The sequence below is a fragment of the Tripterygium wilfordii genome, chromosome 2 (assembly GCF_013401445.1).
Source record: "Tripterygium wilfordii isolate XIE 37 chromosome 2, ASM1340144v1, whole genome shotgun sequence".
Classification (NCBI taxonomy): domain Eukaryota; kingdom Viridiplantae; phylum Streptophyta; class Magnoliopsida; order Celastrales; family Celastraceae; genus Tripterygium; species Tripterygium wilfordii.
The window spans coordinates 9,317,624-9,338,575 of record NC_052233.1 but is presented as its reverse complement, the minus strand read 5'-3'; the positions used below and the strand labels follow the sequence as shown (position 1 = coordinate 9,338,575).

Sequence of the window (20,952 nt, the reverse complement as noted above, 5' to 3'; positions counted from 1 at the left end):
TAAACAATCCTAAGTACGTAGCTTAGGCTTTGACTAATTATTCACACGCTGAAAACGAGCAAAGACAATACATGTGTTTAATTATGATGAAACTAAAATATATAAAAACTAAAATATAATTCAAGTAGTATTGTGACGATAGAGGCGAATTGGAAGTCCAAGGACAGGCCTTGGCATTGGATCAACAACAGTCTTCTCATCAGGAACCAATTTCTCCCATTTGAACCTTTTCACAAGGTTGTGCATGAACACAAGTATTTCCAGTCGAGCATACTCTTTTCCTGGGCACATTCTTGGGCCTCCTCCAAATGGAGCATATGTATAGGGAGCGGGTCCAACTCCTTCGAATCTACTCGGGTCGAATTTCTCGGGTTCCGAGAAGTATTCCGGGTGTTTGTGTGTTGTGTGCACACTCCAATACAACTGCCAATGAAAGTTAAGACTCTTGTTGATTGATTTGTTCATGAAGTATGAAATATAAGTATCAGTAAAGAATTACGTACCTTCCAGCCTTTGGGGATGAAGAAACCGTTGAAAACAAAGTCATTGATGGCTTCCCTGAAAGTACCTTGGATAGGTGGTGTGAGTCTTAATACTTCACAAGCTACGTTCCATGAATATTTCATTTTTTGAAGATCCTCCCAATTCAATAACTCTCCAGGTGCTTTGCATTTAGCGACCTCCATTTGCTCTATTTGATGGGAAATCAAGAAAAACCAAGCGATTAGCAATCATAATAATAATATTGTTTCCGTGATTTGAATCTATACCGCCTAAATTCTTTGTTGACTTGGATCCCAACTTTTTTGTCCTAGCTATCCAAAAGCTGAGATGGACGCACATGATCTATGTGAAATCGTGTACCCGACACGATCCATATGAAATATGTGTGTCATCTCAACATTTGGGATAGCTGTCACAAAAAAATATTAGCACCCATAATACTGTCGTTTTAACATACCTTTATAAACTCTAGCATAAATATCAGGCAACTCCGCGAGATACTTGACGATGAAAGTACATGAAATACTAGCAGTATCGTATCCTCCCACCAACAACCCTAGAATCTTATCAGCAATATCCAACTCCTTCATGTACTGACCATCTTCAGTGCATGTTAACATCATGTGTGACAATATATCCTGATTTGGCAACGCTTTACCTTCAGCCAAATCAATCTTTCTTTGCTTAATTACCTTCAACAATTCAGTCCTAATGTACCTGGATGCTTTAATAGCACGATTAAAAGCCGTTCCAGGCATGTCAATTGGAATAGACAATAAACCGATAACCAGAAGATTAAATGAGTCCACGAATTTAACAATGTATTGAGGATCATCAATACTCATAAACACCTTACAAGCTAACCAAAATGTGTACCACTTCGCGAGGGGGTGCACAGAAACTTGATCTTTGTTTTCCCAATATGATTCAAAGTGTTTTTGTGCAATAGTGTCCATGACTCCAACATATCGTTGCAAGGACTCGGGTTTGAGAAACTTAGGAAGCAACCCGCGCAGTTTCTTTGATTCATCGTTGATAGAGGTTTCGAGCGAGGAAGGGAAGATTTTGTTGAAATGGCTAGGCCAAGTTGCATTGACAAGCTTGTTTTCATTGGAGAACAAAAACTTGTTCCCCGCCGGACCGCAAAAGACGACCGTAGGCTCACGGTTAATAGTTGTTTTGAAGATTTCGGAGGAAAACTCTGCCACCCTCTCAATGATGAACTTCTCCGGATGACCGTGCCATCCGCAAGATATGAATTGGAAGGTCTCGCCGATGAATGGGGGGCCGGTCCTGCCTGGAGGAAGATTTGGGTTAGACAAATGGGTTTTGTGTTTGTAAAAGAGGATGAAGAGGGAGAGGGTGGCGGAGGAGACAAAAAGGAGGAGATACATGCACAAATAATATTGCTCCATTGCTGTTTGTGTTTGTTTTATGGTATAATCACTACAACAAAAATGACTTTTAACAGCGAAACTATACCTGCGGTTTTATAAAACCGCAGGTATAAATATACGAAGAATAATGCTTGAGACCTCCAAAAAGTGACCCCCAAAAAACCCCATTTAATGTGGAGTGTTGGATGTGAAGTGGGTCCTACATGTGTGTTTTTAATCAATGACTATTTTAATGCCACATAGATTTGGGGGACTTTTGAGGGTGATTTTTTTGGGATTTCTACATTGTCCTAAATATACTATAGCTACGGTTTTGAAAACCGCAGGTAATAGTGTCATTTATATCTGCGGTTTCATTTGACCGCAGTTATAATAATTTATATACCTGCGGTTTTATGACCGCAAGTAAACAATACTATGATAAACGGTGGCGTTTTGGCAATTTTAGGAACCCTTTTTGTTTTCCTTCTTCAAGTCGCGCAAGTGCAGCACAACCACAGTCCAAAATTTCGAAACTCCCTCCCCCATTTCGACCTTCTTTTGCTAGTTAGGGCTCCAAACCGTGCGCACTCGTCGACTATTGCCTCCTCTGTTCAGTGGCAGACTGATGCCTCCTTCGTCCAGTGGCAGACTGCGGCCTCCTCCGTTGTTTAGCCTCCTCTGTCCGTTAGCAGAAGTCTGTCTTCTCTGGCCATCATCTATATGCTCTCGACATCTTCACTGCTCACAAATAGGTACATTATCTTGTGGCTCAGAAATTTATATTAGGGATTTAGTTTCCAATTTGGGGCTTTATGCAAAGATGACAATCTCTTTTGTCCTAGATCTGTTCTTGATTTACAATTTGATTTTTTTTTGTCGGTTACGTGATGTTTTTGTGGGAGATTTGTTTGGTTTCCGTTTTCGATTTTTTTTTCGATTATAAAGGTAAAGAAAAGAAAGCAAATAGAGGAGGAATTGAGAGAATCATGTAGCAAGGGAGCGTGCGACTTTGTTCCAGGTAACCTTATGCCAATGATATAATTCCTCACATTCTAAATTTGTGAGTTTGATCTTTTCTTCTCTGTATATCTTTGCGTTATTCTTGAACTAATGTTTGTTTTCAGTAGATTTGACACAATTGTGAGGGTTAGAAGTAGAGATGAGCTTAATGAAATTCAGGCACACCAATGAAATTGAATGAATTCCCATTCAAACTGGCCACAATACCATCTATGCTGAGAGATGATCTGAATGATCTAAAGGGTTTTGGTTGGGGAACTTGTTGAGAAGACTTGATATGTGAGTTAATTTCCACTACCAGTACTGGGATTTCAATAACTATTTTCTGTCTCATTTGTTTAGACATCCTTTTGTTCTCTTCTCTATGACATTTTAACTGTATAATTTTACTTGCTCAGACATAGGTTTTACCTGCCATTGCAATTGTTTTTCCAAGGTATAGCCATCATCAAGTAAGTGCTTTCATTCTTCATTTTGTAATCTTAGATTACATTTAAACTACCAAGCATGTTTTATTCTTAAGATATAACTAGCTGATGCAAGAACTCATTTCCATATATGGTATTTTTGCAGGCACGGTGGTTGACTCTAAAATATTTCATCCCACTTAATTTGATTTTTGCCTATGCAGCCATGCTGGAATTCAGGTGAAGTTATTGTTTCCACCTGCTGGATTGTTTTGTTTTTAGTTTGTGATCGTCTTAATATACAAAATCAACCCAAACATGATATGAACAGGGTACTTCTCAACCTGCTGACTACCAGGTGCTCAAGTTCTTTGATCACATGTCAGTAGTTTAAATTGTTTCTGTGATGTTTATATAGCTTCTATGGAGCTAAGTAGTGTATAGATAACCATGTTGATTTAGTTCAGGATTGAAGTCAAGGCATTCTAAGGTAAAATTTCTGTTCATAGATAAAATATGTAAGCTATTTCATTGAAGATCTCGTTGGTTATTTATCTATGATTTTGATTAACCTCCCATTCAAATGAGTTTTTGACATATGTTTTTTTTATTATTGGTTCACCAGGTTTGAAATTGATCAAGCGAAGCACGTACCTAGTACAGTTCTTCACACATTGGGGTAGCCCTTACATCATCTACGTTGCTAGTAAGTTGAAGGTGTTATATTGAGGATGCTGGAGTGATGAGATTAGATTAAGAGTCGAACAATGTATTGGTGTAATGTATTTTGGAGTTGTGTTATTGTCTTGTAGATTCCAACAATGTATTCTTGGAATATTTGATTTTAATAAATAAGAGTTGAACAATGTATTTGTGTAATCGTTTGGTTTTGAATAATTTTTTTAAGTCTTCTTTATATCTATACAAATAATAATTGGATAATATGATATTTATAAAGCAAAAGAATAAACAAAAATAAAAAATTTAATAATAGTGGCTAGGAATGACTATTTTACAGTTTAGAGTTTACCTGCGATCAAAATACCTTTACTTGCGCTTTTGAAAACCGCGGGTAAAGAAATCGTTGTACCTGTGGTTAGAAAACCGTAGCTAAATCTCTTGCGACGCTTGCTTAGCCCACGCTTTTGCAATCGTAGGTAAATTCTATAGCTGCGGTTTTTTATACTTATACTTGCGGTTTTAAGCGCGGCTATAAGTACATTTTGTTGTAGTGAATATGAAGTTGTATGCTTAAAGAATGTGTGTGGGTAATTTATAGACAAAAGTAGAAGTGGAGTTCGTACATGAAAGTTTGATGTTTGACAAATCTTTGGGTGATTAACTAAAGCATGTGTAGAAATTAAGATGTTACTACGTACTTCGTTAGATGTGTAGAAATTAACATATTAAAAATTACATGTAGTTGAAATGTGAACGTTTCATTGAATGCATGGCCGCACGAGGAAATGTATGATAAGAAATAAGATTATTAGATTTAAGATACGTAGGAGTAGCAGTAATTGAAAATAAATTGTGAGAAAATCGTTTAAGATGACATGTGCATGTGTAACATAGAGAGCGGTACGACGGTGAGTAGAATCGAGAAAATTTATATATTTGATAGTAAGAAGCGGAGAGGAAGGCTTTAAAAGACATGGATTATAATAGTAATAAATGATATAGATTCTCTCATTGATAAAATTATTGATACGGATTCAATGAGAATTGATAAAAGTATGATCTTACATGGAAATGATAGGCATATTGAAAACACATAGTGTATTCCTGTAGATTTTCTTATAAACTCATCTATATATTTTCCTCATAGATTTATCTACTCGACCTCAAACTTTTATGATAATGACTTAGAGAATGATGATGAAAAATTAAGATGTTAAGCTTTTTAATGAGTTTGGTTATGAGAAATAGTATTCTCACCCCCTAAAAATGGTAATCCCACCCTCCATTTTTTGAATTTTATTTTTAAATATTAATTTACATACGATTTGATATTTGATTATTTTGATTTGCTTATGATTTGACATTTGATTCATATTTCAAAAATTAATTTTCTTACCCTCATCAATTAATTAAATTAAACTTATTATATTACATCGATGCATATTGTCGGGTACATTTAATGTATGTTGTAAGTCTTTTTTTTGTACGAAGTGACCCATACGTTTGCAAAATCATACATGTATCTAAACAACTGAATCATAATAGGAGGTTTCAGGTAACTATATGTCAATGTCAATTGAACGAAATGATAACTATTCACAAATCATATTGTGATAGTAATACGTGATGTCAATGAGCTGTGGATAGACGATTCACGCTCATAACCACCAAATAGGTCAACATACCCACCTCAACATACTCACCTAATAACCCAACAATAGCCCTAAATCCATAATTTTCATATGTTTTTACATCTATCACGGACAAAATATAAGACTACATTATTAACGAGAACTGACTAAATATACCCGTCAATCTCATTGATGAGATGTAATAAATTTACTTTAATTAATTGATGGAGGTGGGAAAATCAATTTTTGGAATGAGAATTAAATATCAAATTACATTCAAATTAAAAGAATCAAATATCAAATCATATATAAATTAATATAAAAAAAATAAAATTTAATAATTGGGGGGTAAGATTACTAATTTAGAGGGTGAGAATACTTTTTCTCATTTGGTTATTCATGAATATCATGAAATAGTTAACATCTTAAGCTTTTCATCATGGCCAATCTAACCTTAATGTCTTCGAGTTCGAGGACATTGATGTATAACCCAACTCATTAAAGAGGAGTTGTGATTGTCAAAATCTCCGGTGACGTGTTGTGCTCTCTGCTTGTATGGGTAAGCATGCCCCATTGACTTTCCAACACCGATACTTGTGAAAATAAGATATCCCTACGATCAGGGGCGTCGTGAGGGCGATTGCACTAGGGCGTAGGAAGTGAGGCTACACTAGGCTGTAGTCATCATTTTTTTTAAAAAAAATATAGTACTACATGTAATAAATCTTTTTATTTATGTATATTTTTTTAGTAAGCATATATATACTTAATTTTTTTTAAAAATGTTCAAACCCAACACTTCATTTAATAAATAACAAACGTTACACCTAACATTACGTTAGCAGTTTAAGAATTTATAAATCCTGGTAGAGGAATTACAAAATAACAAACACCGGACTAAATTGAGATCTACCCGAATAACCCTATCATTGGATAAACCCGAACAAATTAAACAAATTATACATAAAGCAAAAACAACACTCATGGATTGAATCAAGATTTTTGACTTTCCCTTTATAAAAAAAGACATATCTCCACCAGATTTAAGAATCTCATCACTGTAAACCAAATATGTGTCGCTGGAATACAATAGAAAATCATTGTTGTGATGTTTATATCTTTAGATAATAATGTTTAAAAAGTTTTATTTTTTACTTATTATTATATTCGATGTCTGACATCTATGGTTGGTTCCTCTTGATAGATACTCTTCTCTTTGTGGACAATCTACCTACCTCCAAATATCGTAAAATTCTTTCACACAGTATAACCAACATTCTGGGCTTGGTGAAAATTAACTTTGATGCAGCAGTGCGAACTGATCTTAATAGGTCTGGTTTTGGTTGTATTATTCGGGATGATCAGGGTTTTCCTCTGGCGGCTTGCTCTGACGTGAGACCTGTGGCTCTTAATCCGCTAATGGCTGAGGCGCTTTCAGCCCTTCTTGCCGTACAATTTACCAAGGTTCTGAGCTTTCATGCAATTCACCTAGAAGGAGATGCTCTTCATCCCCAGTCTCTGTTTGATAATTTATCGGATTGGGGTGTGATTGTTTTGGATATAATCAATTTGTTGGGTTTTTTTTATCAGTGGAAGGTCTCCCATGTTAATAGAGACCTTAATGAGGTGGCAACCTTTCTTGCACAAAAAGGCATATTGGTCAACTCTTTCTTGTCTTGGATTGAGGAAGTTCCTCCCGAAGTGGAGGTAATTGTGGAGAGGGAAAGTTCTACAGAAAGAAGTGGTGTTTAGGGGGGCTGTTCCTGCAGGTTTGGGGCCCCCCTTGGTCTGTAATTCGTGGTTTAGTCTTCTCTTTACTGTGGTTGTCTGGTTGTGTCTAAGGCTTTAGTCTTTTCGTCTTTTTTTAAGTTTTTCTGTAATGTCTGCTGTCTTTTTTTTTTTTTTTTTTTTGTGTTTCATCTATCTACGGGTAGAGAGAGTGACCACGGGACAATGGTATTGTATTGGTATTTCATCTAATACAGTTGGGTTCATGACCCTCTTTCAAAAAAAAAAATCTCGCACCTTCATAATACATGATACATAATATTCTCTCTCCTCCACACAAACACACACACATATATATATATATATATCTTATTTTATTGAAAATAGATGGGGAATGTTATGTGTATTTTAAATTAAATAAAAAACTATATATATTTATTAATGTAATTAAGTGTTTGATTTATTTCTTTAATTATATATGTGTTTTTGAATTCAAGGGAAGGGGAAGGGGATGACTAACTCAAAACCTCTATGAGATACCACACACATGAGTTAGAAAGTTTCACATTGAATCGTAGAGAATATGCATATCATTGAATAAGGAATAACAATATATTGTGATAGATTTGAACATGAATCCAAGCCGCAGATAAACCCACCCATTATTCACTTGAAAAATCCTCTCCTCCTCCTTCTCAACACACCCCTCTACAACACTAATGCTTAATTAGTCCAAACACGGTCTGGTTCAACGCTCGTAGGGATGTGGTAATTGGAGTTAGGGTTTTGAATCGACAAACTAATGTCCCAATTAATAAATACAACTTTGAGTTCTTGACTACATGCATAATCTTTTGTTTGTAGAATCCACGAGATGATAAGTAGAGCAATAAAAATACAACTTCTTTTGGATTTGGGTTTGAGGCAAATAATTGGTGGTCTTTGTATCGTCTAAGTTGGTGGATATATTAACATCATTGTTTGTTTCTGTTTGGTTTAGAAAATAAAAACAGGAGAGGAAGAGCTTGCTTCTTCAGTTGTATATTTTTACTAATACTTATCTACATGATTAAAGTCTAATCTTATGGCACAAGTTTACCCAGCATGAAATTTCAGATCAGGATGAGAATCTAAAGAACCAGGACTCTGCTTAGAACAATCGTAATGGGCCTATAAAGAAAAGCCCCAAATATGTTCATATTACCGGCCTAAACCCTAAACTTTGACTTCCTTTGATTTACTAGTTAAACAAAATAAACAATCCCAGTACGTAGCTAATTAGGATTTGTATTACTATTCACACGTACACTTGAAAAAAAAAAGAAGCAAAGACAATACATTTGTTTAATTACGATGAAACAAAAATATATAAAAACTAAAATATAATTCAAGTAGTATTGTGAGGATAAAGGCGAATTGGAAGTCCGAGGACAGGCCTTGGCATTGGATCAACAACAGTCTTCTCATCAGGAACCAATTTCTCCCATTTGAACCTTTTCACAAGGTTGTGCATGAACACAAGTATTTCCAGTCGAGCATACTCTTTTCCTGGGCACATTCTTGGGCCTCCTCCAAATGGAGCATATGTATAAGGAGCGGGTCCAACTCCTTCGAATCTACTCGGGTCGAATTTCTCGGGTTCCGGGAAGTATTTGGGGTGTTTATGGGTTGTGTGTACACTCCAATACAACTGCAAATGAAAATTAAAACTCTTGTTGATTGATATGTTCATCAAGTATGAAATATAAGTATCAGTAAAGAATTACGTACTTTCCAGCCTTTAGGGATGAAGAAACCGTTGAAAATAAAGTCATTGATGACTTCCCTGAAAGTACCTTGGAGAGGTGGTACGAGTCTTAATACTTCACAAGCTACGTTCCATGAATACTTCATTTTTTGAAGATCCTCCCAATTCAATAACTCTCCGGGTGCTTTGCATTTAGCAATCTCCATTTGCTCTATTTGTAGGAAAAATCATGAAAAACCAAGCGCTTACCAATCATAATAATAATATTGTTTCCGTGATTTTAACCTTTACCACTTTAATTTTGCGTTTCAAAAACTTTTAAACATTGAAAATGCTAAGAATACCAGTGTTTTCTTTGTCCAAACTATCCCAAATGCTGAGATTGTCGCACATGATCATCTATGTAAAATCGTAGACCCAGATGCCCCGCATGAAATCGTGGGCCCAGATTCCCCGCACGGTCCATATGAAATCGTATGCATTTCTCTTAGCATTTTGGGATAGTTGAGACAAAAATATTGAAATCCGTAAAACTACTATTGTTGTTTAAACATACCTTTATACACTCTCTCATAAATATCAGGCAGCTCTGCAAGATACTTGACCATGAAAGTACATGAAATACTGGCAGTATCGTATCCTCCCACCAACAACCCTAGAATCTTATCAGCAATATCCAACTCCTTCATGTACTGCCCATCTTCAGTGCACGTTAACATCATGTGTGACAATATATCCTGATCCGGCAATGCTTTACCTTCAGCCAAGTCAATCTTCCTTTGCTTAATTATCTTCAACAAGTCAGTCCTAATATACTTGGATGCCTTAATACCACAATTAAAAGTCGTTCCAGGCATGTCGATTGGAATAGAAAATAGACCAGCTCCCAAAATATTGAACGATTCCAAGAATTTAACAATGTATTGAGGATCGTCAATACTCATAAACACCTTGCAAGCTAACCAAAATGTGTACCACTTCGCTGGAGGATAGACAACAATTTCATCTTTGTTTTCCCAATGTGATTCAAAGTGTTTTTGTGCAATTGTGTCCATGACTCCAACGTATCGTTGTAAGGACTCAGGTTTGAAGAACTTAGGGAGCAATTCGCGCATTTTCTTGGATTCGTCCTTGATGGAGGTTTCGTGCGAGGAAGGGAAGATTTTATTGAAATGGCTAGGCCAACATGCATTGACAAGCTTGTTTTCATTGGAGAACAAAAACTTGTTCCCCGTCGGGCCGCAGAAGACGGCTATAGGATCACAGTTAATGCTTGTTTTGAAGATTTCGGAGGAAAACTCAGCCACCCTGTCAATGATGAACTTCTCTGGATGACCCTGTCGTCCACAAGAGAGGAATTGGATGGTCCCTCCAATGAATGGGAGGCCGGTCTTGCCCGGAGGAAGATTAGGGTTAGAGAATAGGGTTTTGTGTTTGTAGAAGATGATGAAGAAGGAGAGGGTGGCGAAGGAGACAAAAAGGATGAAATATATGCCCACATATTGCTCCATTGTTGTTTGTGTTTGTTAGTTTGTTTTTATGGTATATGGAGTTGTATACAAGTAAAGAATGTGCGTGAGTAATTTATAGACAAAAATAGAAGTGGAGTTCACACATGAAAGTCGGATAATTGACTAATGTGTGGGTGTGATTAACTAAACACTCAATGTGTGTACAAATTGAGATGTTTGTGTAGAAATTAATTAAGACGTTTTTGTAGAAATTAAGATTTCAATTTCCGTTGGATGCACATCAAAGTCAGATAGTTGACTAATGTGTGGGTGTAATTAACTGTGTAGAAATTTAAGGTGTTTGTCTAGAATTAATTTAATTAAGATGTTAAGGTTTTGTTTGGATGCGAACGTAGCAATGAAGATTGTCAATCTCTTGTGAAGTGTGCATGTATGGGTAAAGTTACTTGTGAAAATAAGATATCATGACATGCCACCAGCTGCTCTATATATAATACATGTACGAACGTAGCTTATAATTAATTAATATCGTCTTCTGAATTTTCAATGAGATAAGATAACTATCAATATTTGTGGTAGACAATCATCAACCAGTACTCTTCTTGAGCTTATTGTACGTTCTGATTTCAACAATGACAGTACTGCTGTGCATACACATTCAAAGAAAATGAAACCAAACCATTTAATCAAACAACTGCGAGCTAATTGATAGTAAAAAATATAACTAATTGACGTCCATGGTTGCAATCTCCTTCATAAAAACTTCATGATCGATCGAACATACTCTTTGAAGGGAGAAATGATCCATACCTAATAACAATACTCTTGAATTTAATTACAATGATTGCTTGTGAATAATAATATATACCACAAATTAAGGTTACCTACGTACACACCAAGACAACAAGCCAAACGTTTGTTTCAACACGTACGACTACATGAAATCATTGAATCCAAAATCTTATACGTACAAGTTTACAAAAATCTCAGTACTCACCACTCACGAAATATGTCGCAACGGAGAAGTCACAAAGAGTAGGTTTTAGACATGAAAAGTGAGAAGCTAAAAAAAAAAACAGAGAGAGAGAAGAAAATTGAAGACGAAATATCCTATGTAAGTATGTAGCACCCGATTCAAATGGACGGGGTCACAAGCCTCTACAGTATCAAGCTTGGTGGTTCTGGGTGAACTATAGAGTGACGATGATAAAAGGCGTGTGAGCCATTATGAGCAGGCCCAAAGCGAACAAAGTGTTTCTACTACGAATGGATGGACTGTTATATATAGGATAATTGACTAATGTGTGGTTGTGGGTTCGAATCTTACACCCCTCCAAACCCCAGTTTCAAAAAAAAATGAAGAAAATCTCAAACAAATCCCCAATTCCTAAACACCCAAAAACTCTTACATTTTGACTCTATTTTTCTTCAATACTACAGGCTTCTTGCTCTTCCAAATGCCAAATTGAGAATCTTTTTATTTTTTTAATTAAGAATCTATAACAAACCAAAATAATAGGAAGGCGACTCATATATATATATATATCCACCTTACCGATGCAAACGTTCATTCATTCTTGGGAAGATCTATATGAATGAAGTAAGTTTTGTAATTGGAACCTTGAAACTTAAAAGGCAAAGAATTTCAACAACAATAAAAATTAGACAAAGTGATTGATATCGTAAATGACAAGTAAATGAAACTTGGGACTTTTGATTAGCCTTGTTGCTCTCTCGATCAGTGAAAGTACTGTCTACCTAACAATGTGATGTGGCCCTCAATTAGATACATCGAGAGGAGATTTACATTATTACAAGCAAGCCCATCCCATGGATATTCAACATCGAACGCTACTACAACTACAACACGGTTTACATTTAAATGACAGAAGCACATCAATAGTTACAGCTTTACGAAACAACGTATACTTGCAATCCGTCCTCCTACTCAGCTACTCTCATCATCATCAACTAGTAGTCTTCCCATGGAATACAGAGTCTTAGAAATCCAAGTTCAAATACATCAACAAATATTATTCGTTTTGGATCACAGGCATGCACGGACTTGTTCTTTTGGGCTGTCTCCGTAGTCATTAGGCCCAAAAAAATCATTTGTATGGGGATCAAAGCGCGCAACAGCAGCACTAGGCCCAAAAAAAAAAATATTGTACATTTTGGTCCAACATATATCCCGACTTCTCCAGGGTACCCAATATATGGTCTCAAGAATTTGTTGGCTCTTTGGCTCACGCGTTTGTTGTGTGAAAGGTGTAAGATTTTTGTTTATATCATTTGATTGGGTTAGGACAATTCGACGTGAAATTATAAATCTTGACAAAGAGAGGGGCTTTTACATTATTTTTTTAAAAAAAAGAACTGAAAAATGGCATGGTATCAGTAATACTGTAATAGAGACCTTGAATAGAGCACACACGTCTCTACAGGAAAAACTTGAAAGAACTCTTTATTAAACAAACGTATCTCTAGCACATCCATAAAAAAAGATTAACATTATTTAGACCCAAAAAAAATTAAATAAATCCCAATCTTATTACACCCCAATTAAAAAATAAGATTCAGTAATGCACCCTTTTTTTTTTTTTTTGGAGTAAAAAGCATAAAAAACACAAAGTGCACCCCCAATCACAAACCCTAAATCTCCACTCTCCGTGGCTGGTAGCACCACCATCAACACAATCTAAGCTTCTCTGGCCTTCTTCAACCTCCACAAGGCTTCTGCCCTCTCAATTTTTGCACCAAAAACATCTTTTTCTGTACAGTCAAATCGTTTCTCAAATCGCAGCAAATCGAAGAATGGAAGTAAATCGAAGAAGGAAGCAAATCGTTTCTTAAAACATCGTGATAGACGAGGTATATAAATACATATATATGTGTCCTTATTTGTCAATCTCACCCTTCTTTTTCACAAAACAGCGAGAATTGGCAGAAGAAGTCCAGGCTTCTCTCAAGGCAGCTGGTTCTTGGGGGTGCAGGGGAGGCGGGGGTAAGTGAAAGGCAGGGTTCATAGTAGGTTACGGAGTTTTGATAAGATCGACCATGGCAAAACGAATAAGACAAACAAGGGATGAGAAGGATGAAAGGATTTGGTAGTTATGTGATAGTGATAATGGGTGTAATAAGATTGGATATTTTTGTGAGATTTTAGGATGTATTTAGTATCTCGTGGGGTGTAAATAGTCATACTCATAAAAAAATCTAGAACATAAACATGAAAATCATTAAGTACTAAATTTAAGAAAAAATAATGGGCTGCAAAGGTCCAATACGCACGCCCAGAGCTTTTTGAAAAACCGTCAAAATCAAAATCAATCAAAACCAAATCAATTGTTCAGTTTTTTCTTAAAAAGTTTACACATTTCTTCACTAAAAACCGATCTGAAAAAACCAACAATACCGATTGATCGATTTAATTTATGTCAAAAAACCAACCGCCAACATACACGAGCTATTCTGTGGGCTGCGATTCATCAAGACTTGTCTCCAGGTTTTCTTCAATAAAACTCGCATTATTGAAAAATAAAATTGCTGCCATCTTCCTCACGGGAGAAAATCAGCATACAAATACTCCGACAGAGGATCAATCAAGTGGTTACAACAAACAAACATAGATCATATCTATGGACCCTCTATACAATATCAAAAGAGATTGGAATTCAGAAAAGAAATGTTGATAGAGAGGGGATCAATCAGGTAGCACATAACAATTGTACCATTTGCATGGTTCATAATTTCATATGTACAGCAACAAAATGCGTTGAAAGAATTACAAAAAATGAGGCAGAAGGACTGGTCATTCTCTACATCACTGTAAATGATATACCCAATTGAATTCATGATATGTATAACAAAATGACAACAGTTACTAGAACCGATAAGAAAATCCAGTGTGAACTTACCAAAGATGTAAAACGTTCATGAATTGCGTCCACCCTCTTCAATCATCATTCCCTTGAGGCTCTTCGCTAACCAGATAGCTGTCTCCCTTGGGGAGACCTTATCTTTTCCAAAAGGCTTCAAAACAACTGAAAGTTCTTCCAATCTACTCTGCTGCAGAAGTTCTGCAGACAACTCTAAAAGCCCTTCAAGGGCCTCTGCCCTCTGCCTAAAAGACTTCACATCCAAAGTTTCTTTGGCTGGCGATTCCTCTTCTTTCATGGGAGGGGGGCTAGGTCTTGCTGCCTCAAAATTGTCGGCTTTTACAGGAGTCGGTTCTTTCGTATCCATTTCCAGAACACCAGAATGTAAGTCCACATCAGAGCAACTTGATGTCTTCAGAGTCATTGGAGTCGTCACGTTTCTCATCTCGAGTTCATCCCTCACTACGTTCAATAACTTCCCAACATCCACATTTTGAATCCCCATCTCAACATTTTCCATTACTGGTTGCTCACTCCCAACACGAAAACTACTATGCCGTATAACATGTATGACATCATCAAAAACTGAAGGATGATGGGCAGTACTAGGCCTTTCAACTGTAGGATTCTGCAAAATGATACCATTACCTTGCTTTACGTTATTTTGGCTATATGACACAGGTGAGGAGATGGAAGGGGAAACTTCTGCAAAAGATGATAGACGTTCCCTTACAGTGAATTTGTCATCACCACTTGATGAAGATGTAAGATTTGATTGAAGCAATTGATCAGGCCTGCTTTCTGGGGTATCATCAGGCTTTATAGCGTACATATCTGCAGGCACTTCATCTTTAGAGATAACGATTTCCTCAGAACTTGTGACTGGGAGATCTGAAGCTGAACTAGAACTTGCTTTCCCATCAATGGCTGTGGTAGCTTGAAGATCTAGGTTACCCTCAGTTGTCTCAACTAAGCAAGGAACAGATGTAGGATCACATACATGTTTTTGTCCAGAAATATGTTCAGTGATCTCAGTATAAGCAAAGGGGGAAGGAGAGCAGATGGGTGGATGTGATTCGAAACTCTCATTGCTGGTGAGCAAATCATGTTTTGGAATTGTCTGCTCTGTCATGTCAATAAAAGAAGTTGCAACATCAGACTGCTCATATGCTTGAATTGAGACTGACGATGAGACAGAATTGCTGCTGTCTGTTTGCATTCCTTTCGAAGAACAAACAGAAGTCTTCTGAGACTCTAGTGTGACCTCCTTAGAAACATGTGTAACACAACCATCAGAAACACGATAAGAATTGAGTTTAGGCTCCTGGGTTGTTTCAGTGGAACCTAACTTTGTGGGATTGCTCATAGTGTTTGGAGCGTCAACTCCCACTGGCCTCATTCGTCCAGAAAATGAAGAACGTCTACCAAAATTGGATGGAGGTGTTCTTTGCCTTGGTTTTGCTGACAGTCCATCTTCAACAGGTTTTGCTGGACCTGACGGAGGAAAGCCCTCATGTCTGGGTTTAGTCTTTGGGGAGGAGTCAACTAGTGGTAACTGGTAAAGATAAATTTTGCATTATAAGTAACTATCTTAACATATTCTTTAAGGAGGGAAAATGGTGTTTGATTATACCTGATGCTTCAAAGAATGTGAATACTGAATACGTTTTGCACAATCACCCACAGCCTTTGCTGGGACAACAGGAGGTACGTCAGCATTCAACTTCAAACCAGTCACAGTGGCATTCGGTTTAAGAACCTTAGGAGATGGTTCTGTGTTGTTTCTTTGAGAAGATACACCTCCAGCCTTTACACGGTTGCCTCTCATTGGGGAACTATTTTCTCTACCTTTTCCCTCTTTTAGAGCCAGCATAATGCTTTTGATAGTTTTTGGTTGCTTTGATTCAACGTTGGCTCCTCGTTCATCATGACAAGGTTTAATCACGCCTTTTTCGTCCATTTGGGCGGTGCAACTTTTGGTGGCGGTTCCTTCCCTTGGAAGATGATGCTGCGAGTCATCTTCATCATCAACAGAAGCTAAATCTGTGTCAGTACCTTTAGTTTCACTGCTTGACATCATTGCATGGAGGTTTCTCTCAGTTGAAAGCAAACTATCTTTATCACTGCAAGAACTATTACTGTTCTGACTTTCCGCCATATTTTTCCGAGACTCACGAGGATCAGATATAGGCTTTCCCGTGGAAAAGGCAGCTGGAGGACTGAAGGATGGACGGTATTGATCAACATAAGGCTGCAAATAAGGGTGCTTCAAAAGCTCGGACGCCTGAAAAGAAGAAATCGAATTTTCAGAGGTCAAACTGGATTTGGATTTGGATTAAGAAATTCGAACTTGACACAAAGAATATATTTGAGAGATGCTTACACTTGGTCGGTGCTCAGGATTTTTTCTCAGCATACCTTTGATAAGTGTTTTTCTGCTTGTGACATGTCAAAAAGACGAAGTATTATAAACAGATAATGATGAAGAGTACATGGGAAACATGCAAGTTTAGCATGTAGGTCAAATCTCTGTCCCTCTCACACACGCTAAATACGAAGTCCAAGCAAAGCAGGGGGATGTGTCCGTAACACCATGGGAACTCCCTCGTAGGACCCAATCAGAGTTCCCATTAAATCATTAACATGGAAACTGAACCTCGGTATATAAACTTTTGTACTATTTCTTGCTTGGGATTGGATAGAAAGGTTTGGAGAGATTAAGATAACTAAGTTGCAAGCTCCTAAATATAATGAATTACCTATAGATTTTATTGTACAACCAGAATGATGTTCGACATATGTTGACACATGCATTATCAATTTCCTGGAGTTGAAGCAACTGGACTTTTAACCACAAATGAAATAAACATTAGTGGGATTACTTGAAACTTATTTAAATCTGATGGTCTTCAAGAAAGCATGAAAAAAAAGTAGCTTTAGAGTGATATGAAGAAGAGTAGGAGTTATAATTCAGCACAAATTCGAAGCAGGTGCACAGAGACACACAGAAACCAAAATAGAGAAGCAATGGAGACTTACAAGGTGGGGGGATAGCAGGAAGGTAAAGGGCCAATAGAGGAACGATTTATCTTGCTTATCAGCCCTGCCATATCCTGCATTTAGAAATATTAAAAAAAATTATTAAACCAAAGGAAAGGATCAAAATTCAGAAGATTATTTATTGGAAAAGGCACTCATAGATAGCCATCATAAAAGGCTTAATATGACATCACAAAAAGAATGTCTTTGAAACAATCAGAATGTAAAATGGAGCGCACAGTGGAGCAAAAGATTAGGAGGCCAAAGCAGGTTGGTACTTTCAAGATCTATATTTGAGCAGGAATTACACAGAACACAAGATATGTTCCGCACTTCCGCCTACCACAGTTCAGATGATTCTGCTCCATAACAAAGGTAGTCCAATGCCCAAGATTAATCATATATACAAATTGATCTCATATAGAACGCCCCAACACTTTATGAGCACCAATAGAAAATGAATGCCAAGGCTCAAGCCATCACATAAGAAGCTTATGTGACTGGGATGTAGGACTTGGATGAACTATTAGACGTTATCATTATCGGATTTGACAGAGTAAAAGAAACATTTGGAGACTTACAAAAGCCTTAAAAGCAGGACGATAAGCAGCCATCTCGTACATACAGCACCCTGGCCGACAATGAATATATTAGGCAAACTAAAGATTGTATAAAATTATCTTTCCCATAAAAAAATTAAAGGTTTCAATATGACAAGATACTCTAAAAATACAAACCTAGGGACCAAATATCAGATTTGAAACCATAAGGAATATCTGCAAGCAGTTCAGGACACATATAGTTCGGAGTTCCAACCACCTGTTGAAAAAGGCACAAAATGAATGAAAATTTCAGAATGAGCTTGCAAATGGTCAGAACATCTCTTAGTTTCCAATATGTTATCACTAGCAAAAAAATCAGCTAGTTCATTTGATAGGTCTGCAATTTGTAATGTATGTCTGCAACTATGATGGTTTTTGAAAATCCTAAATCTAGCTGAGCTCAAACTCAAATTCTGTCGTTGCTACGTCTTATGCAGTTGCTGTCTTATATTGAAAAACCAATCCGACAATAGGAAAAAAAAAAAAAGAGTCAAAAATGATCTAACATATGTAATCATCATAATAATATTACTTAACTGATATATATTTATATATATGATCCCAAGACAGATTTAATAACTATAAGAAATTTCATGTAGGGATTATACAACCTCACAAATTTACATTACTTAGCCCTTTCCAATTTTCAGTTATAGAGAACAGTTCTCAGCTTTTTTAACTTCCTTTTTTTTTTTCAGATAACATATTTCATTTGTAAAACGAAAAATTTGATTTCATTTTCGCCTCTGCATTGAGAAGAAATAATAGATCAAATCCAGTATACTGCATGATTTGTTTCAGTATATCATAATAAATTTAACTTTGGTTAAGTTAATTAATTTCAATATACAGCACATACCGAAGAAGCCAAATCATCAGCTTTCAGAGTTTTAGCAAGTCCAAAATCCCCTAAATATAAACAAGACACGGAAAAAATCAGAATTATAACATAGGAAGCCAATGTAGTACTATGGTTTTGAATTGATAACTACAAAGAGGGACTCACCAAGACGAACATCCTGATCTTTGGTCAGAAATATATTGGAACACTGAAATGAGAATGCTTCAGATATCAGTCTTTAGAATATTTTAGTGAACTTATACTCAAACAGAATGTCTAAAAAGCTGCAAACATACTTTTAAGTCACGATGCAGAACAAAATTTGAATGCAAATATTCAACCGCCAATAGTAGTTGTGTAAACCACTTGCAAAGTTTCTAAGCATGTCCAAAATAAACAACCATGAGTAAGTGACAACGAAATCAAGATAAACAAAAGCAAATAAAATAACAACAAAGATGAACGAGAGAATCCGAATACCTCCTCCGGAAAATACACTCCATTTGCTTTCTTCATTAACTCAGCCCTGTCAATTAGTTACGAACAAAGAACAAGACCAAGTAAGGGGCGAGCCAACAAGAAACAATTATCATAGGCAATAGGCATCAAAAATGATTGCTTCATAACTCACATGTCTCCGCCTTCACAGTATCCAGTGACAATGCAAACATAGCAGCCCTACATCGTACATAGACAAGTTCTAGCTTAATACAACCACGGTAACTGAAAGACAGTATCTATTAAGAGAAAACAGGATTTGAGGCATCACCTTCTCAACCCATGCTTCCTTAAATTCGACAATATAAGGATGTTGAATTCGTGCAATAAGAGCCATCTACAATTTCACCATAAAAGAATGCCCCAAATATAAAATTTGATATCTAAGGAATCGGGGACTAGAATAACAATGCAGAAAAAAGGCAACGAAAATCAGCATCTGTAACTGGATACCTCTTGATGAGCAGATCTCCTGCATCGTTCGGTTTGCCGAGCCAGCCTAATCTTCTTCAATACATACCTAAAAATTCGAAAAGTAAATCACAATATTCACCTCATACGCACTTTTGCATACAAATAGACCGCCATAATTTAACACACATATAAATATACTCATAGAAATATAGATGCATCACGACCACGCGAACGCACACACAGAGGGGATGCATACTTTTTCTTCTCGGTTTTATGATGGACGAGAATTGCAGCACCAAAGGCGCCACGACCGATCTGCTCCATCATTTCGTACTGATCCATTCGAGACTCCATAGTTCTCAATTCACTTCCGCAATGAATCAAATCTTCCAATTAAAACTGATCTGATTAATCGATCTTCACAACCGCGGTCACACCATTTTCCTGCTGTACTTCTGCAACAACAAATGCTTCAATTCCCAAACCTCGAGGACGACTCCTCATAGATCCAACGCATTAATCAGATTCTACTTCAATATCTACTGTGCTTTGAAGCCATTAACCAACAATGTAACCGAACTGAAGCGAACTTCCGTGGCCGAATCGTCTCTTTTCGGAGTCAATAAAGAGGGATAGTCGTCGAGAACTCTCCGGTTCTCGTCCGTCCGTGGCGTATTTTCTGTTGCTTTTCCCTTCACTTTCTTTCAAGATCTCACACTCACTTGCTTCTCACACATTAGGTAACAAGGAAATGTGGTTAGTAGTTAACCAGAGCCTAATCAAGACAAGTATACACACACTCTCTTAGGGGTTCTTCTTTATCTATATACGCCGACTTGCCTACAAGCTAATTTCCTTATTTTCTTCCAAACAAAAAAAAAAAAGAGGTTGAGTAACATAAAAGCTTTTGGCTGAAGCTAAATGCCCAAATTGTAACAAATATACCCTTTTTTAATACCGAAAACAACATCATATAAATTTATTTTTTGAACATTTAATATAGGTTTAATCTCGAGCAATTAGACCTCACGCACAGAAATTTTAAACTCAAGTAATAAGTTGCGTCAAAACTCAGCGTGTGACTACAAAAATATTATTCTAGTGATGTAAC

The 20,952-nt window shown here is 36.7% G+C and overlaps 3 protein-coding genes and 1 long non-coding RNA gene across 12 annotated transcripts; 1 reads left to right on the top strand and 3 right to left on the bottom strand.

Moving 5' to 3' along the window:
* On the bottom strand, positions 1 to 1,921 carry LOC119982398 (beta-amyrin 28-monooxygenase-like). The gene is made up of 3 exons (XM_038825748.1): positions 962 to 1,921; positions 504 to 691; positions 1 to 423 (listed from the first exon to the last, which is right to left on the bottom strand). Exons 1-3 carry the CDS (start codon positions 1,917 to 1,919, stop codon positions 121 to 123), a joined length of 1,449 nt encoding a protein of 482 aa, XP_038681676.1. The 5' UTR covers positions 1,920 to 1,921; the 3' UTR covers positions 1 to 120.
* A 501-nt stretch (positions 1,922 to 2,422) lies between these two features.
* LOC120011983 lies at positions 2,423 to 4,189 on the top strand. 8 transcript variants are annotated; one of them, XR_005471188.1, is made up of 5 exons: positions 2,423 to 2,635; positions 2,829 to 2,901; positions 3,011 to 3,182; positions 3,302 to 3,355; positions 3,477 to 4,189. It is a non-coding gene; the product is annotated as an uncharacterized LOC120011983 (long non-coding RNA). The 8 variants fall into 8 exon arrangements; XR_005471187.1 differs by having other exon boundaries at positions 3,008 to 3,182; XR_005471184.1 differs by having other exon boundaries at positions 2,829 to 3,182.
* A 4,451-nt stretch (positions 4,190 to 8,640) lies between these two features.
* Positions 8,641 to 10,613, bottom strand: LOC119982100 (beta-amyrin 28-monooxygenase-like). Of its 2 annotated transcripts, none has more exons than XM_038825301.1 (3): positions 9,654 to 10,613; positions 9,121 to 9,308; positions 8,641 to 9,040 (listed from the first exon to the last, which is right to left on the bottom strand). In XM_038825301.1, the coding sequence occupies exons 1-3, from the start codon at positions 10,606 to 10,608 to the stop codon at positions 8,738 to 8,740; spliced, it is 1,446 nt and encodes a 481-aa protein (XP_038681229.1). In that variant the 5' UTR covers positions 10,609 to 10,613; the 3' UTR covers positions 8,641 to 8,737. The 2 variants fall into 2 exon arrangements, with proteins under 2 accessions (XP_038681229.1, XP_038681238.1); XM_038825310.1 differs by having other exon boundaries at positions 8,906 to 9,040; positions 9,186 to 9,308.
* Positions 10,614 to 14,162: 3,549 nt separating this feature from the next.
* Positions 14,163 to 20,195, bottom strand: LOC119980493 (serine/threonine-protein kinase Nek5-like). Its single transcript, XM_038823207.1, has 14 exons — positions 20,098 to 20,195; positions 19,881 to 19,947; positions 19,699 to 19,764; positions 19,561 to 19,607; positions 19,410 to 19,455; positions 19,226 to 19,306; positions 19,095 to 19,137; positions 18,948 to 18,997; positions 18,224 to 18,305; positions 18,068 to 18,117; positions 17,487 to 17,560; positions 16,831 to 16,882; positions 16,081 to 16,731; positions 14,163 to 16,002 (listed from the first exon to the last, which is right to left on the bottom strand). Exons 1-14 carry the CDS (start codon positions 20,193 to 20,195, stop codon positions 14,503 to 14,505), a joined length of 2,907 nt encoding a protein of 968 aa, XP_038679135.1. The 3' UTR covers positions 14,163 to 14,502.
* Between the last annotated feature and the right edge of the window lie 757 nt (positions 20,196 to 20,952).

Excerpts from the sequence above, each read along its gene's own strand:
- LOC119982100 (XM_038825301.1), bottom strand. The coding sequence starts at position 10,608 with ATGGAGCAATATGTGGGCATATATTTCATCCTTTTTGTCTCCTTCGCC. Across the intron at positions 9,309-9,653 it reads TTATGAGAGAGTGTATAAAG|AGCAAATGGAGATTGCTAAA; the intron begins GTATGTTTAAAC and ends TCCTACAAATAG. Across the intron at positions 9,041-9,120 it reads TCATCCCTAAAGGCTGGAAA|TTGTATTGGAGTGTACACAC; the intron begins GTACGTAATTCT and ends TTTCATTTGCAG.
- LOC119982398 (XM_038825748.1), bottom strand. The coding sequence starts at position 1,919 with ATGGAGCAATATTATTTGTGCATGTATCTCCTCCTTTTTGTCTCCTCC. Across the intron at positions 692-961 it reads TTATGCTAGAGTTTATAAAG|AGCAAATGGAGGTCGCTAAA; the intron begins GTATGTTAAAAC and ends CCCATCAAATAG. Across the intron at positions 424-503 it reads TCATCCCCAAAGGCTGGAAG|TTGTATTGGAGTGTGCACAC; the intron begins GTACGTAATTCT and ends TTTCATTGGCAG.
- LOC119980493 (XM_038823207.1), bottom strand. The coding sequence starts at position 20,195 with ATGGAGTCTCGAATGGATCAGTACGAAATGATGGAGCAGATCGGTCGT. Across the intron at positions 19,608-19,698 it reads AGGAAGCATGGGTTGAGAAG|GGCTGCTATGTTTGCATTGT; the intron begins GTGATGCCTCAA and ends TGTACGATGTAG. Across the intron at positions 16,003-16,080 it reads CACATTCTTTGAAGCATCAG|TTACCACTAGTTGACTCCTC; the intron begins GTATAATCAAAC and ends TATCTTTACCAG.